This window comes from Scleropages formosus, chromosome 8 (genome assembly GCF_900964775.1).
Source record: "Scleropages formosus chromosome 8, fSclFor1.1, whole genome shotgun sequence".
NCBI classification, from domain to species: Eukaryota; Metazoa; Chordata; class Actinopteri; order Osteoglossiformes; family Osteoglossidae; genus Scleropages; species Scleropages formosus.
The window spans coordinates 19,416,790-19,432,870 of NC_041813.1; the positions used below are offsets into that span (position 1 = coordinate 19,416,790).

Consider the following 16,081-nt stretch of genomic DNA (forward strand, 5'->3'; position numbering starts at 1 on the left):
GCAGATCTAGTATGCAAAATCTTTAAGAATGCTGCAGATTCACTTGTCTAATTATGCTCTTGGGTGGTCATCCCAAGAGATTCTCCCCAATCAAGGTACTTCTTTAATGCAGTGTCAAAATCCACATAATTGGGGCTATGTTTAAAACGCCCCAATGTTCTAATTCTAAGTGGTTCCCTAGGCCTCCACAAGGTTTGTGCTCCTTGAATTATTTTATGGCCACAACCACCCCCAATGCCCCTGCAGAATTAGCAGTAGTCAAGTTCCTATAAAAACTAAGTTTAATATTTCCTGTACCCAAGAGCAAAACTTTTGCGCTTTGCTTATTGCACCAGTGCATTTAGTCCAGGCTCAGGAGCGTGAAGATGAATCGTTGAAGATGAAACAGCTGATCCTAATTATGGGAATTCACACCTGAAAATGGGAGGATAATTTTGCTACACAAATCTACCCCTAAACTACTAAATGGCACATGTCAAGGTCACACTGATTCGATGATTTGATTCATAACATTATGTATACAGACTGGTACACTGAAAATGTACCATTTTAACTTCCTGAAAAGTTGATATGAGCTGCAGGACACCTTAATTTCTACTTCAGCAAAGGAGGATATAAACAAGGACTTAAGTTTTTTTTAAAAAAACCCCTCCAACCTGCTCCTGTTTCAATTAAAAAAAAAAAAAAAAAAAAAAAAAAAAGACTTAGTCACATTGTGGGAGCTGTCTAAACCAAAAAACAGACTTTGCCAGCTTGTTCAAATTTTATGCATATCCTAGGCTGCAAGTGGATAAGAGGTTAGTCTGCATCACCATTGTGGTCTTTTGTTGAACATGTGATTTGACCTTAGGTTGCTGTTTCTAGTCTTAGGAAACCTCAGCATTTTCCACTCAGTTTGGTTTATTCCAGTTTATCATTTTCCTCTTTGGATTGAAAATGTCTCTTGCAACATTCCATGATCTGTCAGGTCATACCTTACCACCCTACCTTGCCTAAGCTGTTGCCTACACAGTGGGCCACAGCATCCCTGAACTTGAATTAAAAAGCCAATCTCAACCTCATCATAAAGAAGGTGTAGCAGAGAAATATACTTTAAGACAATAAAAAATTGAACCTGCTGTAAGCCATGTTGATCCAATTCTACACTGCTGTCCCTGAATCCAGCCTCACCACCTCCATAACTGTTTGGTTTGGGGAACCACCACAGGGGACAATGCCAGACTACACTTTATTATGTGGTCAGTAGAGAGGATCATTGTCTGAGACGTATCAAAATACCAGGGCAATCGTCACTCAAACAACAAGGCACAAAAAGAGGTTTTTCCATTGAGCAGTTTCCCTTAAAAACTTAAGTTAACGTTATAATCCATACCACACTTGAATGGAAATTACGATTCCATTGTCATTGCCCAGCTCCTATCCTTATAGAAGTGACTCATGATCTGGATGCTGTAAAAAAAAATAATTCTAAATACTGAAGAGATTCTAATACAATGTACATTTGAAATTAAAAAGGGTTATTTACTTTTCCTGTGACTATTAAATTTGCTTCTCAAACTTAATGAAAAATAAAACTTCAATAAAGAATTTCAAATGCCATAGTTTGCATGTTCTCAACCCACACACACTGGCTGAAACTACTTGTCCCGAGCGGGGTCGCGGCAAACTGGAGCCTAGCCAGGCAACACAGGGCACAAGGACAAAGGGTGAAGGGACACCCCATGGATGGGACGCCAGTCCACCGCAAGACAGCCTAAGCAGGACTTGAACCCGAGACCCGGCTCATAGCGGGACCCGGCTAAGACTGCTGCGCCAACACGCCTCCATGATCTCAACAGTTTTTCCATTTATAGATAAGCATTATTTCACTGACTTCCTTCAGTCAGGTTTTTGGTCAGTTGTGCCTTGCCTTTTAAGAAAAATATAGCAAACTAATAAACATTTCTTTGTGAAGGTATAGAACTCGAGTAAGTCACATAAAAAGCTGGAGTATATTTACATAGAGTATTTGCATACATGCCAGATATAATGACTAGCGGACAAAAGTGTTTTATTCTGCTGATGGTAAGAACACCACTGCGCCACCTTGTGGAGAAGATCTGTTAGTGTATCCAGTCACTCGCACCCTGAAGTTCTCTAGAAGGTTTTACGTAGGTTGTATACAAATCTAAATGCAACTTGTCACACATGACTGTAACTGGACAGGTTGTTCTCTAGTCAAGGAGAGTACAAAAAAAGATTACCTTTATACTTTATGACTTTGCAGTAAATATATTTCAGTAGCATTTTAATTACAGAGATTATAAACCTCTTGTCAGCTACAGTATGACAACAGGTTGTTAACACCTGTTTGTTACCCTTCCATTGCTAATTTATGGAATGTCTGTCTCCTGAAGGGTAATTAAACATAACAATGTGAACTTGAACTGAATGCATCTTAAACAATATAATTCTTTTTGAGCGTACAACATTTACTGCAGGGCTAATGGTTAAAGTTACACATGCAAATTAATGGTGGACATTGGACTGTCAGCTTGATTCCAGGAATCGAACATTAATTTCTGTTTTACATGGACGTTTTCACTCACATCTTACCAGTCCTGATTCTATCCACATCTGTATCCTGAATGTGTGTAAGAATTTTGTGATTTGTAACTCCTGGTGACAAATGACAATGTAACAAGTACAGATACAGTTTGGGATCGACACCGTAACAAATAGAGCAATAAAAGTGGGTGATACTGAGGAAGTGATAACAATAGGTCACACATTTTAAGTACGATACTTATTGCTCTATCAGGTTGAGGAAATCCTTGTCTAAAGATTTGGACTGATTTCCCAATTGGAAGGTGCAGGTTAAATACAACTACATATTATTAAATCTGGCATGCCTCATAGGGGAGAGCAAGAAGAAGAAGTCAGAAGAAATCATTTCAAAAACTGGTTCTCGTGATGACTCTGGCTGAACTCCCAGAAAGGCAAAGGTATTCTCAAAAGAGATTCGTTACATGAGCAGCATCAAGGCCACATAAAATAGTTTTTAGTGTCTAAGTGTACTGATAAAAAGCATTAGCAACTACGGCCGATCTGTGCCTACCAAGGTCGCTTTTTTCAAAACCTCAAAACCAGAATTACAGAAATTTTCCACTGCTCTAACCCACTTTTGGATCACGCCAACTGCCCCAAAAATTAACTCTGAAACAAATATTTTTACACAACCTCTCAACATAGGAATGAGTATGTGGGGGAAAAAGCATGTATAGTGTTTTTTAAAAATGTATTATTTTACTGCTTGGAACATGATTGTATCCAACACAAGTAGCAAAATGTCCATTTTTTGCACTTTACTTGTTAAATCAGCTGTGGATTTCAATTTAAGACAGTTAAGGTCAAATGCCTCCTCTCCAGCTACCCAATGCAGAGATATCAGAAATGTTAGTACCCTACTGAGATGAGGCGGTTCTAACTGCTGTCTTAGGACTGCCTCTGCATCACGTCACCACCATTCCAGTCATCCACAATGTATGTTCAAGGATGCTGAATATGGCTGCTAGTTTTCTAACCTCTTGGTCAGAGTGACATCCTGAAGGAGACAACACAGGAAAGCCTTTTAGCACAGCAGAGTCTACTAGTTTTGGGGAGTGACCGGGCAGGGAACAATGGTGGGATGATATGAATATTTTTACACCCCCTAATTCAATAAGCTGAACAGACAACCAAATCCCTCTTTAAAGATCTAAAGGCACAAAAAACAGAAAAGGCCTTCTGCTTGAAACTAAGGAACAAACCGAACTACAAAGTCAACTCAACACAACAGTCAACATAAACTCTTACCAGCGTGGGTGGCATGGTGACACAGTGAGTAGCACTGCTGTCTCACAGTGCCTGGGTGGTGTGAGAGAATGTGGGTTCGATCCCTGCTCAGGCTGTGTGGAGTTGGTATGTTCTCCCCGTGTCTGCGTGGGTTTCCTCTGGGTGCTCTGGTTTCCTCCCACAGTCCAAAGACATGCTGTTCAGGTTCCCCCATAGTGTGAGTGACACAGAGAATGTGTTCCACTGATGTATGGATGAGTGACCTAGTGTAAGTAATGTATCTAGCAGTGTAAGTCACCTTGGTGAATAAGGTGTGGGAGCTGATAACACTACACAGAGTTCATTGGAAGTTGCTTTGGAGGAGGGAGAAAAAAAAAAGTGTCTGCTAAGTGAATAAATGTAAATGTACCAACTTGACATAAACCAGCAAAGTACTCCCAACCCTTCCAATCTCACTCCCTGACTCTTGCCAGTCTGTCTTTAAAAGAATTGCTTCCAATTGGCCAAACCTGTTGCTCCTTCTGTGTCTGATAGTCCTTTTCAGGTGTGGCTGTTAGGTCACCAGAGAGTGGGTGTGGTCAGGAGCTTTCCTGCCACACCAATACACACTGCATGAAGTGCCGGTCTCTAAGCAGCGTCCGGCCTTCAGGATCACGGAGTAGCTATTTTTTGGCACCTTGAACAGTTTAATGCAAGAACAGAATAAATGTGTCTTGATGCAGCCGATGCCGCTGGGTCTAAACAGGCAGAAAAAGTGAAAGCATTCTTTTCCACTTTGGCATTACAGTCACATAATGGAACAGGCCTTTTTTCGTGGCGATGTTATGGGAGACCTTGCACGGGTGGTGAAAGTAATAAATGGTCCATTGCTGTATTATCACACACACACAGTCTGAAACCGCTTGTCACGGTGAGCCGGATCCTAACCCGGCAACACAGGGCGCGAGGCTGGAGGGGGAGGGGACACACCCAGGACAGGATGCCAGTCCTTCGCAAGGCACCCCAAGCAAGACTTGAACCCCAGACCCACCCGAGAGAAAGACCCAGCCAAACCCACTGTGCCACCATGCCCTCTCACTGTGTTATTGAAAGGAAAAATATAGACTGTATATCACATGAAAATAAAGATGAACAAATATATTAAAATATAAGTTAAAATACTACAGGCGTGAATCACAGCCTTTCTGGGTCCGTGGTGATCTTCCCACCAAACTTTGGTTTCAGTCCTTGCAAGTGGTGCTGAAAAGACAGCAACCCAAGGACCTCTCAGCCTTCAGTTCACTTTGCTCTTAGCAAAACAGCCATTTCAATGCATGCAAAGTGATTCATGGGTAATTACCATAGAAATAGGGTATGACACGATAGGACGGTACCTTATTAATCCCTTCAGAGAAATTTACACACGCAGCAGCTTAACACACGACACGTCACATCAAGGCGCACAGTTATACCGAACAAAACATTAATAAAAAAACTAAATCGACATTTACAAGTGCCTTTAGACTAGACAAAAAGAAATTGATTGAAATAAGCGCAACGACTCCAAAGTGCTCAAACATTACAGCATACATACACCAAATAAGACGCATAATATTATTGCCATACTTGATCATATAATTATAGAATAATATAATATAATATGAAATGGGCAATATCAAATGCCGACTGAAGTAATGAGGGAATAAAAGCTGTCAGTATTAGACATGATGGAGCTGGAACTTTTCGCGGCTGGCAGCGGACTGTTGGATTGTGGGAAACGTACTTGGCTCGGACAGGCTGCCAGGGGGCTGTAGTGACGTACTGCGGGGTCTTTTTGTGTGTCGCCGGGCCCCCGAGGCGAGCCCGGGCGCGAGCGCGTCCGTGTCCGCGCTCTTCGCACGTACCGTACGCCTTCGCTGACCCGAAGCGCTCGCTCGCACCTGCCGAACAACAGGCCGAAGCCGCAGAAGCCGGGAGGGGAGCGCACATGACAGCGCGTCACGCGGAGGTGCCCGCACACCCCCCCCAGCGAGGGAAGATGTGATTTTTGGGGACAGGCGGGAGAGTCGAAGCCGCTTGATGCGGGAACTGCTTAAAAAAAAAAAAAAAAAAAACACACACACACACACACACACACAGCTCCGAAGTAGTCGAGTCGGCGTTTCCTCCTTCATCGCCATGCGGCGCGTCCGCAACTGTTGGTTTTTTTTTTTGGTTCGTTCGGCACAGCTGCAACATCTGTCTGACCTTTGACTTCCCGTGAAGGAGGACGGACGCGGTCTTGAGGGAAGAGAGAACGTCTCAGAACGTGCTCGTGTCGTGAGTTTGCGGGTCTCGCAGTGGAGTTTCCACCACCGCATCCCCCTTGTTGAAGGACTTCCATGATCTCCAGAAGAAGAAGGTGCCCCGTTCGGGATCCCGACCGACCCTGCTGGTGGTGCAGTTCTCGCGCTCACCTTAAGGCTTAAGGATGTGTTGCTGACGCGGAGCTCCTCAGTTCCCCAGCAGGAGCTCCGAGGAGCGCAGGGCTGGAATGAATGAGCTCTCCGGCTCCGTGCACAAGAAGAAGTCGTACCGCAGCACCACGCATCACACACACACACACCGCACGCGCAACGTAGCGGCTTCCAGGCGATCTCGCGGTGCTCGCGGAACGGACGTGAATGCGGGACCGAGACGGAACCATGGAAAGCGCAGTGAACACTTTTGGATCCACGTAATATTCTGTGCCTCGGGGTTAAGGGACGGGCGGGCGAGCGGGCGGGGTGGGGGGGGGGAGTGCTTCAACTTGAGGGAATCTTCGGCTGGAGATAATTTTTCCATATTGACCACAGGAGCTGTGCTCTGAAAAGGGGAGCCTCCGTTGCAATGTCACCGCAGACTACAGCGCTGGAGCAGCGCGTGAGGGCGATGCAGTGAGTACATATCTTCTGTACCCCCCTCACTTCCATCAGAGTTCATTTTTCTACCCCAAGCAAGGATGGACATTCCATTTCATCTGCATATTAAAAAAAAAAAAAAAAGCATTCCTTCAGCCAAGACATTTTTTCGCACGTTATTCCCCTGTAAAATCACAACATTCCATTTTTTTTTTCCTCCGCGATTTTGCCATTATTATTATTATTATTATTATTATTACGCAATCAGTGGTTTTTCATGTATTTTTCTGTCTCAGTGGATTTTTTTTTCTCCAGTCAGAGCTCATCCTATAGGCTGGAGCCCCCCGTTGCAGGACTGCTGCAGTCCGAATAGCCCACTTAGAATAAAAAAAAGCCATCAAAGACGTTTCAATCATTCAGTGCAGCTGGCGCGTGGGGGTGGGGGTGGGGTTGAGGCATGTGTTTGGAGAACAACATCTGGATTTGCAGAGCGTCCGACTGCATTGCTCATTTCTTGTACCTGTGTGTGGGAACTCGTGTCATCATCATGTGAGCCCCAGATTCGCGCTCGCTGCCTCTGGAGCCGCCTTTTTTTTTCCTTTTTTTTTCTTTTTCCTTTCGGGGTGCCGCGGGACGTGATCGGGCGCGGGGAGGCCGGTGGCAGGTGTCAGGTGCCGGTGCGAAGGGCTCTCGCGACAATGTACACCGGTTGCAGCGTAAGTGATGGATCTACACTGCAGAATTTTGGATCGCAGTTCTGTGCGGATGTCGCGCGCGTTCCCGCATCAACTTTGCGTACTTTGCTCTCTGGGGTAGTTGACGTTGCGCTGCAACTGGATGCGACATGTTGGCTGCAGTAGAGTTTTTTTCTGCTTTCAAAGTTGCGCGGATTAAAAGGGTGCCCCTTTGCATACCCCACCTTCCGACGAGGAAATTCGCAGCCACGTTTCGTGACATTGAAGGTATGTCCTAAAAAAAATATCACCGGAGCTCTCGTGCCAAAAAACGGGACGACTTTCCAGAGGATGCCGAGAGGGGGCGCTCTTGTATAATAATGGTCACGTTCTGAAACTTAATGAAATATCAAAATGAATTTACATCTAAATTCATTCTTTCGTGCCCCTGATGCAGTCACGTCGTCGAAAGGCGGGTTTCGCATTTTGATACTGCTTAAAATAACAAGGATGGATTTTTTTTCGGTCGTTGAAAGGATCGCGGCCAATAAGAATAAAAATGTACAACCTATTATTTTATTTTATTGTAGCTTCAAATCATGGATTCGTTCTCATACTTCCTGCCCGTCCAGCCTCCTGCAGATTTAGACGTATTGAAACTTGTTCCCTTCGCAAATATCGGAAATGATATTGTGTGCATATTCACAGTTATCTCAGCGGGTAAGGACACACAGGTGAGGTGTGCAGGGCGCTCAGGTGTACCGCGAAAAGACCGTTTCACAACCGCACGCAGTATCGATCGCATCTGGACGGTTCGAAGTCAGTGGAATCATAAATTATTCCCTAATAATAAGCAGCTGGAAAACCGACGTGTTGTGTTTTAACGCGAATAAAATAAAATGAATGCTGCAGATGAGATAAAACAGCACGTCCAGACGAGAGCCCGAAAGCCTCACGTTCCTCTCACATTTTGGGGGATTTTTTTTTTTTTTTGACGCGCTTTCCGGGCTACGAACTCGCCGCTCCATTCATTTCTTGAATTACGAACGTGACGTCACGGAAAACCGCGCGAGTACAACGCAAGCGCACCGTAAACAGAGGTACGCGTCGTTAAGGCAGAGCTTCAGGGTCCCACTAACACACCTAGGACTCTAGGAGTGACGCGACCACCTGGAGGGTAGTGAGGAAAACATGGTTTCACCATGGATGACCTCCTGGCCATTGATGAATCCCCAAATCCTTTTTCTAGAACAAAATGTGCTGACTCTGAAATGTCCCATTTGTTCAAGAATTCATTTATTATCCAAATAAAACTGTAATTTATACCTCTTATAAGAAAGACATACAAGCAAGGTACCCTCTACAAGATAAAACTATTTAAAAATTATTTTTCTATACAAATAGCACAAGCCATGAACATTAAGCACACTGCACATTTGTTACATTTAAAAATATATGTTTTTAAAAACCACGGGGAAAACATTTTACATCTGAAAGCAGAGAATTGGGGAAAATGCAAATTTTAATGTAAAGTATACTTGTTTTTTTTTTGTTCAGTATTAATTTTATTGTAATAAGACATTTTAATTCTGGCCTCAATTGTGTTCCATAGAGTGGACTATTGTTCACAGTCAATACGCTACCATACAGTTCAGACATTGATAGTTCTGTTGGTATTACAGACCAGTGTATAATATGTTGCTTAGATTTACAGCCTGCATAAAACAGTTTTATCACATGAAATTGGCATTTTGATGTTAATCTGCTGGAACAGTTGTGGATGTTTTGGGGGTCTGTGTGAAGGGACCAGTGGAAACATCTCTCCCAATGCCGAATAGCAACTGAAAGGTAGCAACTAAAATTCATTTATGTCTGTTTTTCCCTTCTTTTCCATATTACCTTCCAAAATAAAACAAAAAATAAAAAAAGCTAAAAGGCAAGACTGTGTACCTTGCTGAACCTAGCACAATATTAATGGTAGTTTTAAAACAAAAACACAAGTTCTTGATTTTACTTCTTATTGTTGTAGCATTTGTTAAATTGTGTTAAAAAGCAGGACTCCCCCCCCAGTGGTTTTCATAAATGCATTTTCAGGGATGAGCAGCATGATCCAAGCTGAAGGAAGTGAACAGGAGCACGAAAGCAGATGTATTTTTGCAGAAGTACTGTCTTGCTTATAAGGCTAGAGTCTGACCTTTTTTTCTCCACCAAGATCCCATTGTGCAATTCTTTCTTGTACATGGCTGTACAACACTGATAATAGAGATGCTGGCAAAAGACTGAACATGTCTGCTCTGTGCATTACCAAAGTGGTGGATGATAGGCTCACCCAGCTCCTGATGTTGCTTATGGAAGGTGGTATTGCCTGGCTTTGTACTCAGTGTCCACTATGGGTGTCACAGAATCACATGCCTCCCCCATGTGTGTGTTGCTCTGTCTGCAGGGGATGAAGAGAACAACCATGGGGAGTTTCGGGCCTCTGATCCTGGGGCTGCCGGCCCTCCTGTCCCTCCTGGCTGTGGCGTCTGCTGCCGAGAGAGTCCCCATCCTGAACATTGCCGTGATCCTGGGCCGCACGCGCTACATCTCCGATCGGGACATCCGGGCGCTGTGGAGCAAGGACGACCCAATTGATGTCAACGTGGTGACCCTGCTGGTGAATGAGACTGACCCCAAGAGCATCATCACGCACGTGTGCGATTTGATGTCCGGGACAAAAATCCACGGGGTGGTGTTTGGGGACGGCACTGATCAGGAAGCCATTGCCCAGATTTTGGATTTTATTTCATCCCAGACTTTGATACCCATCCTCGGCATTCATGGAGGCTCCTCCATGATCATGGCAGACAAGGTAAGACCTCTAAAGGGCTTGTACCTCATGTAGAACTTCAAAGCTTCAGTGCCCCACGCTTTTCCCTCTTGTGTAACCCTGTCGGCTTGCTGAATAAGGCGTTCTTGACAAGGGAGAAAACAGGAAGATGGACAAAGAAAGGTGGCACCACAGCTACTCAATAATTCTGAAAATGAATATTATACATTTTTACTTCTTTGTGTAAATCTCAGCGAGAAAGGCCGGCAACATTAGGATAATTGCATGCTTCTCTGCCTCAGTGATTCATCGGGTTTTTATGACTTGATTCCCAACCTTGCTTTCTTCGCTTTCTCATCAGACACATTAGCACATATTAGAAATGAACATTAGTAAAGAGTGAGCAGAAGAATAGAACGTGCTGGCCTTGGCCATCTCCTTTAGCTAAGGGCCTCTGGCTTGGTTGGTGCTGGTACAGCTGGCTGATTGACAAGCCTTGAGAAGAGAGGCTCCTCGGTGCTTTGAGTGTAGCACCGCCAGTGAACATGACAGATTCACTACGTCCGTACAACCCTGAAGATTTAAAAGGGAAAAGACATTAACTTGTAACAATACACTTTAAAGTGTGTAGAGACCTTTGATATACAGCAATACCTTGGTTCACGGTCTACATGGATTCTTGAGAAATTAAGTGCTAAGAAAAGAGATATGAGAATTAATATCTTGAACAATTTAAAAATATGGTAAATTTTTATATTTATCGGACGCTTTCCTCGAAACAGACTTGCAACATTAAACTACAATTATTTACCCATTCATGCAGGCGGGTAATTTTACTGGAGAAATTTAGGGTTAGTAACTTGCTAGATCGTACTACAGGAGTAGACAGGATTTGAACCTGAAACTTTCAGATCCAAATGCAGCAGTTCTGTAAAATACATTAGTTGTCCCTATTTAAATACATGAGTGCTACAGCAAAACAGGACTATAGTGTATAGAAATACTGTAGCACACTAGTGTATAGCGTGTTAAATGATGTAGTTCTGTATTTGCAAAAACTGGCAAATGAGACAAAGGGCAATAGACCAACATGCTTCCTCCCCCTCTCTCTCTGAGTAAAAGCCTGATAATTGCTCGCAGATGAGGTCTCATACACCTGTGTTTAACTGAATGCCATTGGCCAGTCGGTCCCAGGTATGCTCACCTGTCATTTGCAAGCCCCACCCGCATAACACATGTAACACACACATAGATTCACAGAGGTCCACCTGACAAACCAGCACAAATACTGCTGGTTTTAAAGTGAAAAAGAAAATAATCTCAGGATCCTTTACTTTCGCTGTACAGACTCGAGCAGGTCTCAGTTCTTTAATATAACTGTTCTACTGCAGTTATTACCAGCGAAAACGGCGTAAAGCAATTTGATGAACCATGGTAACAGAAGTGGCCCTCGGAGCTGTGATAGCAGCAGTGAGTCCCTGTGAGTGTAACGCACAGCCAATGCGCTTTGCTTTCTTTTATTGCCATCCCTTGATTTCACCCTGGACGCTTTTAATTGCAAATACATGAAGTACTTGGACTCTGCAAGGGCGGCCGATTAGTGGAGAGTATTGTGATTATGCCTTGGGTTGCACACACAGTATCTCCAGCTGGTCCACTCGGCCAAAGGGTTGCAGTTAGGGTTAGGGTCTCCGGGATAATTACTCTCCTCTCCGAGAGACCTGTTGCTCCCTTAAATGTAACGGATCACTCCGAGGAACTCGCCACTTTGTTGACTTCTGTGCTTCCCAGTTACCTGCAGGAAAGACACCCTTTTCTGTCCTGATCCCTTTGCCCAGCGGTAAAAATAGAATCCCCAATGTGACTGCTATGCACATTTTAGTAATTCCCGGAGAAAACAAAGGACAGGTTTTACATGATCGCCCTGCGTCCTAGTTTCCCAGCAGCACTTGAAGTCTAAGTGGTTTTTGAGCTGAGACACAACAGTCCCGACACTGTTTGGAGATGAGATTTTTACTCATACAGGTGAAATGGAATCACTTGTCCTCATTTTTGCCTCTAACTGAATGAACAAGATCTGCGTTCGACCCTATTCATTATTACCAACGGAGCCAAACCAATGCACTTCTGCAGCATCGTTTCAAGGGCTCAGTCTGAGAACCAGCAACCTTCAGTGTGCAAGGCTCTGTCTTTAACCGCTAGACCACCTGCTGCTTCTACTTCCTGAAATAAAACAGTGCAACTTTGATTTTAAATCCACTCCAGGACATCATGAGACCAAATTGAAGTGGGAAAAATGTTTCAAGCCAAGGTAATCTTAATGCGGAAGATAGGCTCTAATAAATACTGTATATGTGAATGAAAATCAATAGAAATTCATATGCAAACCCTTTTCTCTGTGTTAAAAAAAGAATCTGACAGTGTGATTATCGTGGATTACAGGAGGGTCTTTAAAATCCGCTTTACGTCAGTTATGTGAGGATAAGTCACACCTCAGCACTAGCATGAACTTTCTGCGCCACACTATGAGTTAGAGATGGACCCATTTGTACGGTAATTAGACTAATTCATGGAGTGAATTGGTGGAGGCTGTTATTAACTGGCTGTCAGGCATTCTGTAAAAAAAAAAAAGAAATAATCCATCTATGGCAAAGTAGGGAGGACAGCAGGGTTGTGGGAGGGCCTACTCTGAAGTCCAGAGAAGGAAACATGATCCACAGTGTTTGTGAATGACACGGCATGGAGGGATGGTGGGGCACAGTCCACAGTGAGACGGGGCGACGCGTGCGCATGGAACATTTGGATACCGCAGAGGCACGTTCACATGCGTTTGCTACACAGAATAGGCATTTCTCAGCGTTTTGAGGTTTGACCGAGGCAGCATGAAAACGGAGGGGTCGGAGGATCATCAGCCTCCATATCTGTGTAAGGAAGCATTCCCCAGGTGGCACCCAAACTAGGAAATCTGCACTGGTTGTGTGCAAACTCAATTCATTGGATGCAATGTAAAGGTAGTTTGTCTAAAGGACAATGTTGTGGTTGAGTGATGCGCAAACAACTGGTCCAGCTCTTGGAAGGGAAGTTGGTCCTCGCACTATTCATATAATCCCAACGTCTTTCATCGTAACCGCGCAAACCACTCAAGCCGTTCGTGTCGGCCATGCCTGGGGACACCACTTACGTATGCATTGCTAAAATGGTGCTCTTTTGGATGAAAATGCTTCCCGGCTTTCAAGCAGAATCTGTTTTAATGCCACTGCTTCGAAGGAGGCTCCAGTCCCCAGAGAGGCTTTTCAAAGGCGGTCGAGACCTGCGGGAAACAGGGAAGTGGTGCATTACTGTTTAAAATGTTTTAATGGTGAAGTTCATTATTCCCAGCATCACTTGGGTGCTCTCAGCATGAGTTATGCCCTGTTGGCCATGAGTTTTTATTTATTTTTTTTGCCAGTGTTCTGGGTCCCAGCATTGGTTACAGTTGACAGTGTAACTGTTCCAGAGTTGTGCAGTATCAAATCACCTTGATAAGTCCCTGAAGATTAATCAGGGCTGGTTTTGTCCTGCAGAAAGGCTTTTTCTATTTCTGTCTTGCTGTTTGAAGCTGATCTGTTCCATTATTTAAGGTTTTTCCTCTCGGGTCCGATATCGCTACTTTTAGATGAGCACCTCCTGTCAATTCTTAATTTTATGGCAGTTTTTGGTATTCAGACATCCTTTTGTAGCATTAAAAGATGAGTGTACGCTAACAGCACTGTATGTCCGGCAACGGGGCATAAAGAGATTTGGTAATACCACAGTTAAGAGTCGACGAGTCAGTATGAAAGGCAACCGCGAGCGTTCATATCCCGTCTAAAGTCAGCAAGGCCTATTTTCCTTTTAGGGATTTTATAGCACAGTCTTGGGACTAGCTAATAACCAAACAGCTATTTCATATCATCCACTGAAATTGACGGAAAAGATGGCGCCATTGTTGCATTATGTTGTGTAGCTGCTTGATCCACGCCAGCTTAGTTCAGATCTGTAGTACTCGGGTTTCATTGAAAATATGGGGAAGGCGCTCAGTCTTCTCATGTAGCCATTTTCAGGCTTGGTTCAAGCTAACCAACTTGTAGCCCCTCTCGAAAAAGGCGTCTCCAACAAATCACCAGTTCAGGCCTTTAAAGGAAGATGGGGTAAACCACTAGGGTGTGGTGTTTCTCTCTGGGAAGACCCAACTATCACCTGCTAATGAAAGTCTTTGTGAGAAGAGCTTCTCGCTCAGGGAAAACAGATGGTGTTTTGAATGCACACGGCCTCGATATGGGACCTGCACGGGCCCGGCGAGCGCTCAGCTAGTGCCGTCCGCCAGATTTGTCATCCCAGCCCGCCATTCCAGTTCCTTTGTTCTCAGGATTTTGCTGCTCGTCCCCAGAAGAGTTAAAGCTGGATGTGATGTGTTTTTCTTTTGGCGGGAACAACAAAGGCGTCACTTCAAACACGGAGAGCGGCGCAGGCACACATCTCACCGCAGGCTTGCGGGACGCCTTCCAAGGCGCAATGAATTGGTTTCTTTGCCGTTATAATGCGGTTTAGTATGCAGCTTGTCGTTCATGGTACAGGCTTAAATTAATGTTTTTCATTAGCAAGCACACAACTCCGTTTCCCGTACAGTAATATGCCGTGTACTACATGTTCGCATTAGAGGCTGGAAATGAAAGGGAATTTTGGCCGACAGTCTAATTTGTCTACATAAGGTGTTGTTTCTGGGTTTGATTTCATTGCTGTGGGTGCAACTAAATTTGTTTTGGCTGTCAGTTATCCAAGCATTCCACAAATTATGTCTGGGGGAAAAAAAAAGTATGTTGACGTTTCGGTTTATCAAAATCTCAGAAAATCTTGGCTGAAGCGGAGCACGAAATCCATTGTAAGATTTCGGCACTATATGTCCTCCGTGATTAATGTGCTTTTCCGAATTTGTGTGAAAACGCCGGACTCGAATTCACAATTTAGTGTGACAAATTAACTGTCACGGTACATTAATGTTTTTTTATTTTATTATTAGGAACAAAAGCCCCTTCCCTGCCGCGTTTACCATTTACAAATTAGATTGCGCATTCGTCTTGTGTCCTGTCTGCTGTAACGCTGGTTTCCGCTAGAGGAAAGAAGTTTCAGTGTGTGACCTGGCTGACTCTTAGAGACAGCAGACCAGACCCACATGGGTGTTATTGTTTTACTGAGTCAATGTCTAATCTTTTACCAGACATTTGATGAACATGAACTTCATTAGTACCTAAAGTATTTCACCTGGTGTCCCAAGATCCTTAGAAGATCTCGTGTGCTGTATTTCTTTCTCTAGTCCCGTGTTCCTTTCTGTTTAGTGTGACGATCAGGATTTTTAACTGTGTAATATACAAATATATGTACTGTGTTTACATACTCAATTTTTTTTGAGTTGTTAACCTCACATAACCAACATCATGACCCACTTCTACCAACAAAAAAAAAAAAAGAAAATGAGAAAATATACATCTTCAAGCCGAGTGGATACCATTCTAATTTTGACTCTTTTGGCCTTTGAAGTTCCAAGATGATGTGTAATGTGTTTTAGAGTAAAAAAGCTTGAGGCCTAGACCTCCTATTAACTTTGATCTAATGTAGTTTTATTTTCTTTGCCTGAGGAAGCTGTACACATTATTGGGCAGTGTGCACATATTCCCCGCTTACATGCCAGGTATATAAGAGCAACTTTGATAGCTGCAGACTGGGTGTCCATGCCAACTGCAAAGTGTTGCATTTCTTGAACCAGGATTTGAAATGCAGAATTGCATGAGGGGACCGGTAACAGATCTTTATTGTTAGCCTGATAGAACTTTGAACATATCTTCACTGCAGACCTGTTTCCAGCAGAGTCTTCTCTTTCCCTACATTTACATTTATTTATTTACCTGATG

General features: G+C 43.8%; 1 protein-coding gene across 2 annotated transcripts in view; it reads left to right on the forward strand.

Annotated features, from left to right (window-relative positions):
• The first annotated feature begins 5,952 nt into the window (after nucleotides 1-5,952).
• grin2aa (glutamate receptor, ionotropic, N-methyl D-aspartate 2A, a) overlaps nucleotides 5,953-16,081 on the forward strand; it is an 84,782-nt gene continuing 74,653 nt past the window's right edge. Inside the window, exons 1-3 of one of the 2 annotated variants that reach the window (XM_018757327.2) lie at nucleotides 5,953-6,508; nucleotides 6,627-6,707; nucleotides 9,789-10,196. In XM_018757327.2, the coding sequence (XP_018612843.1) occupies nucleotides 6,326-6,508; nucleotides 6,627-6,707; nucleotides 9,789-10,196 (672 nt within the window). In that variant the 5' untranslated portion in view covers nucleotides 5,953-6,325. Of the gene's footprint in view, nucleotides 6,509-6,626; nucleotides 6,708-7,561; nucleotides 7,634-9,788; nucleotides 10,197-16,081 lie in introns of those variants that run through there. The other variant, XM_018757329.2, reaches the window with a different exon arrangement.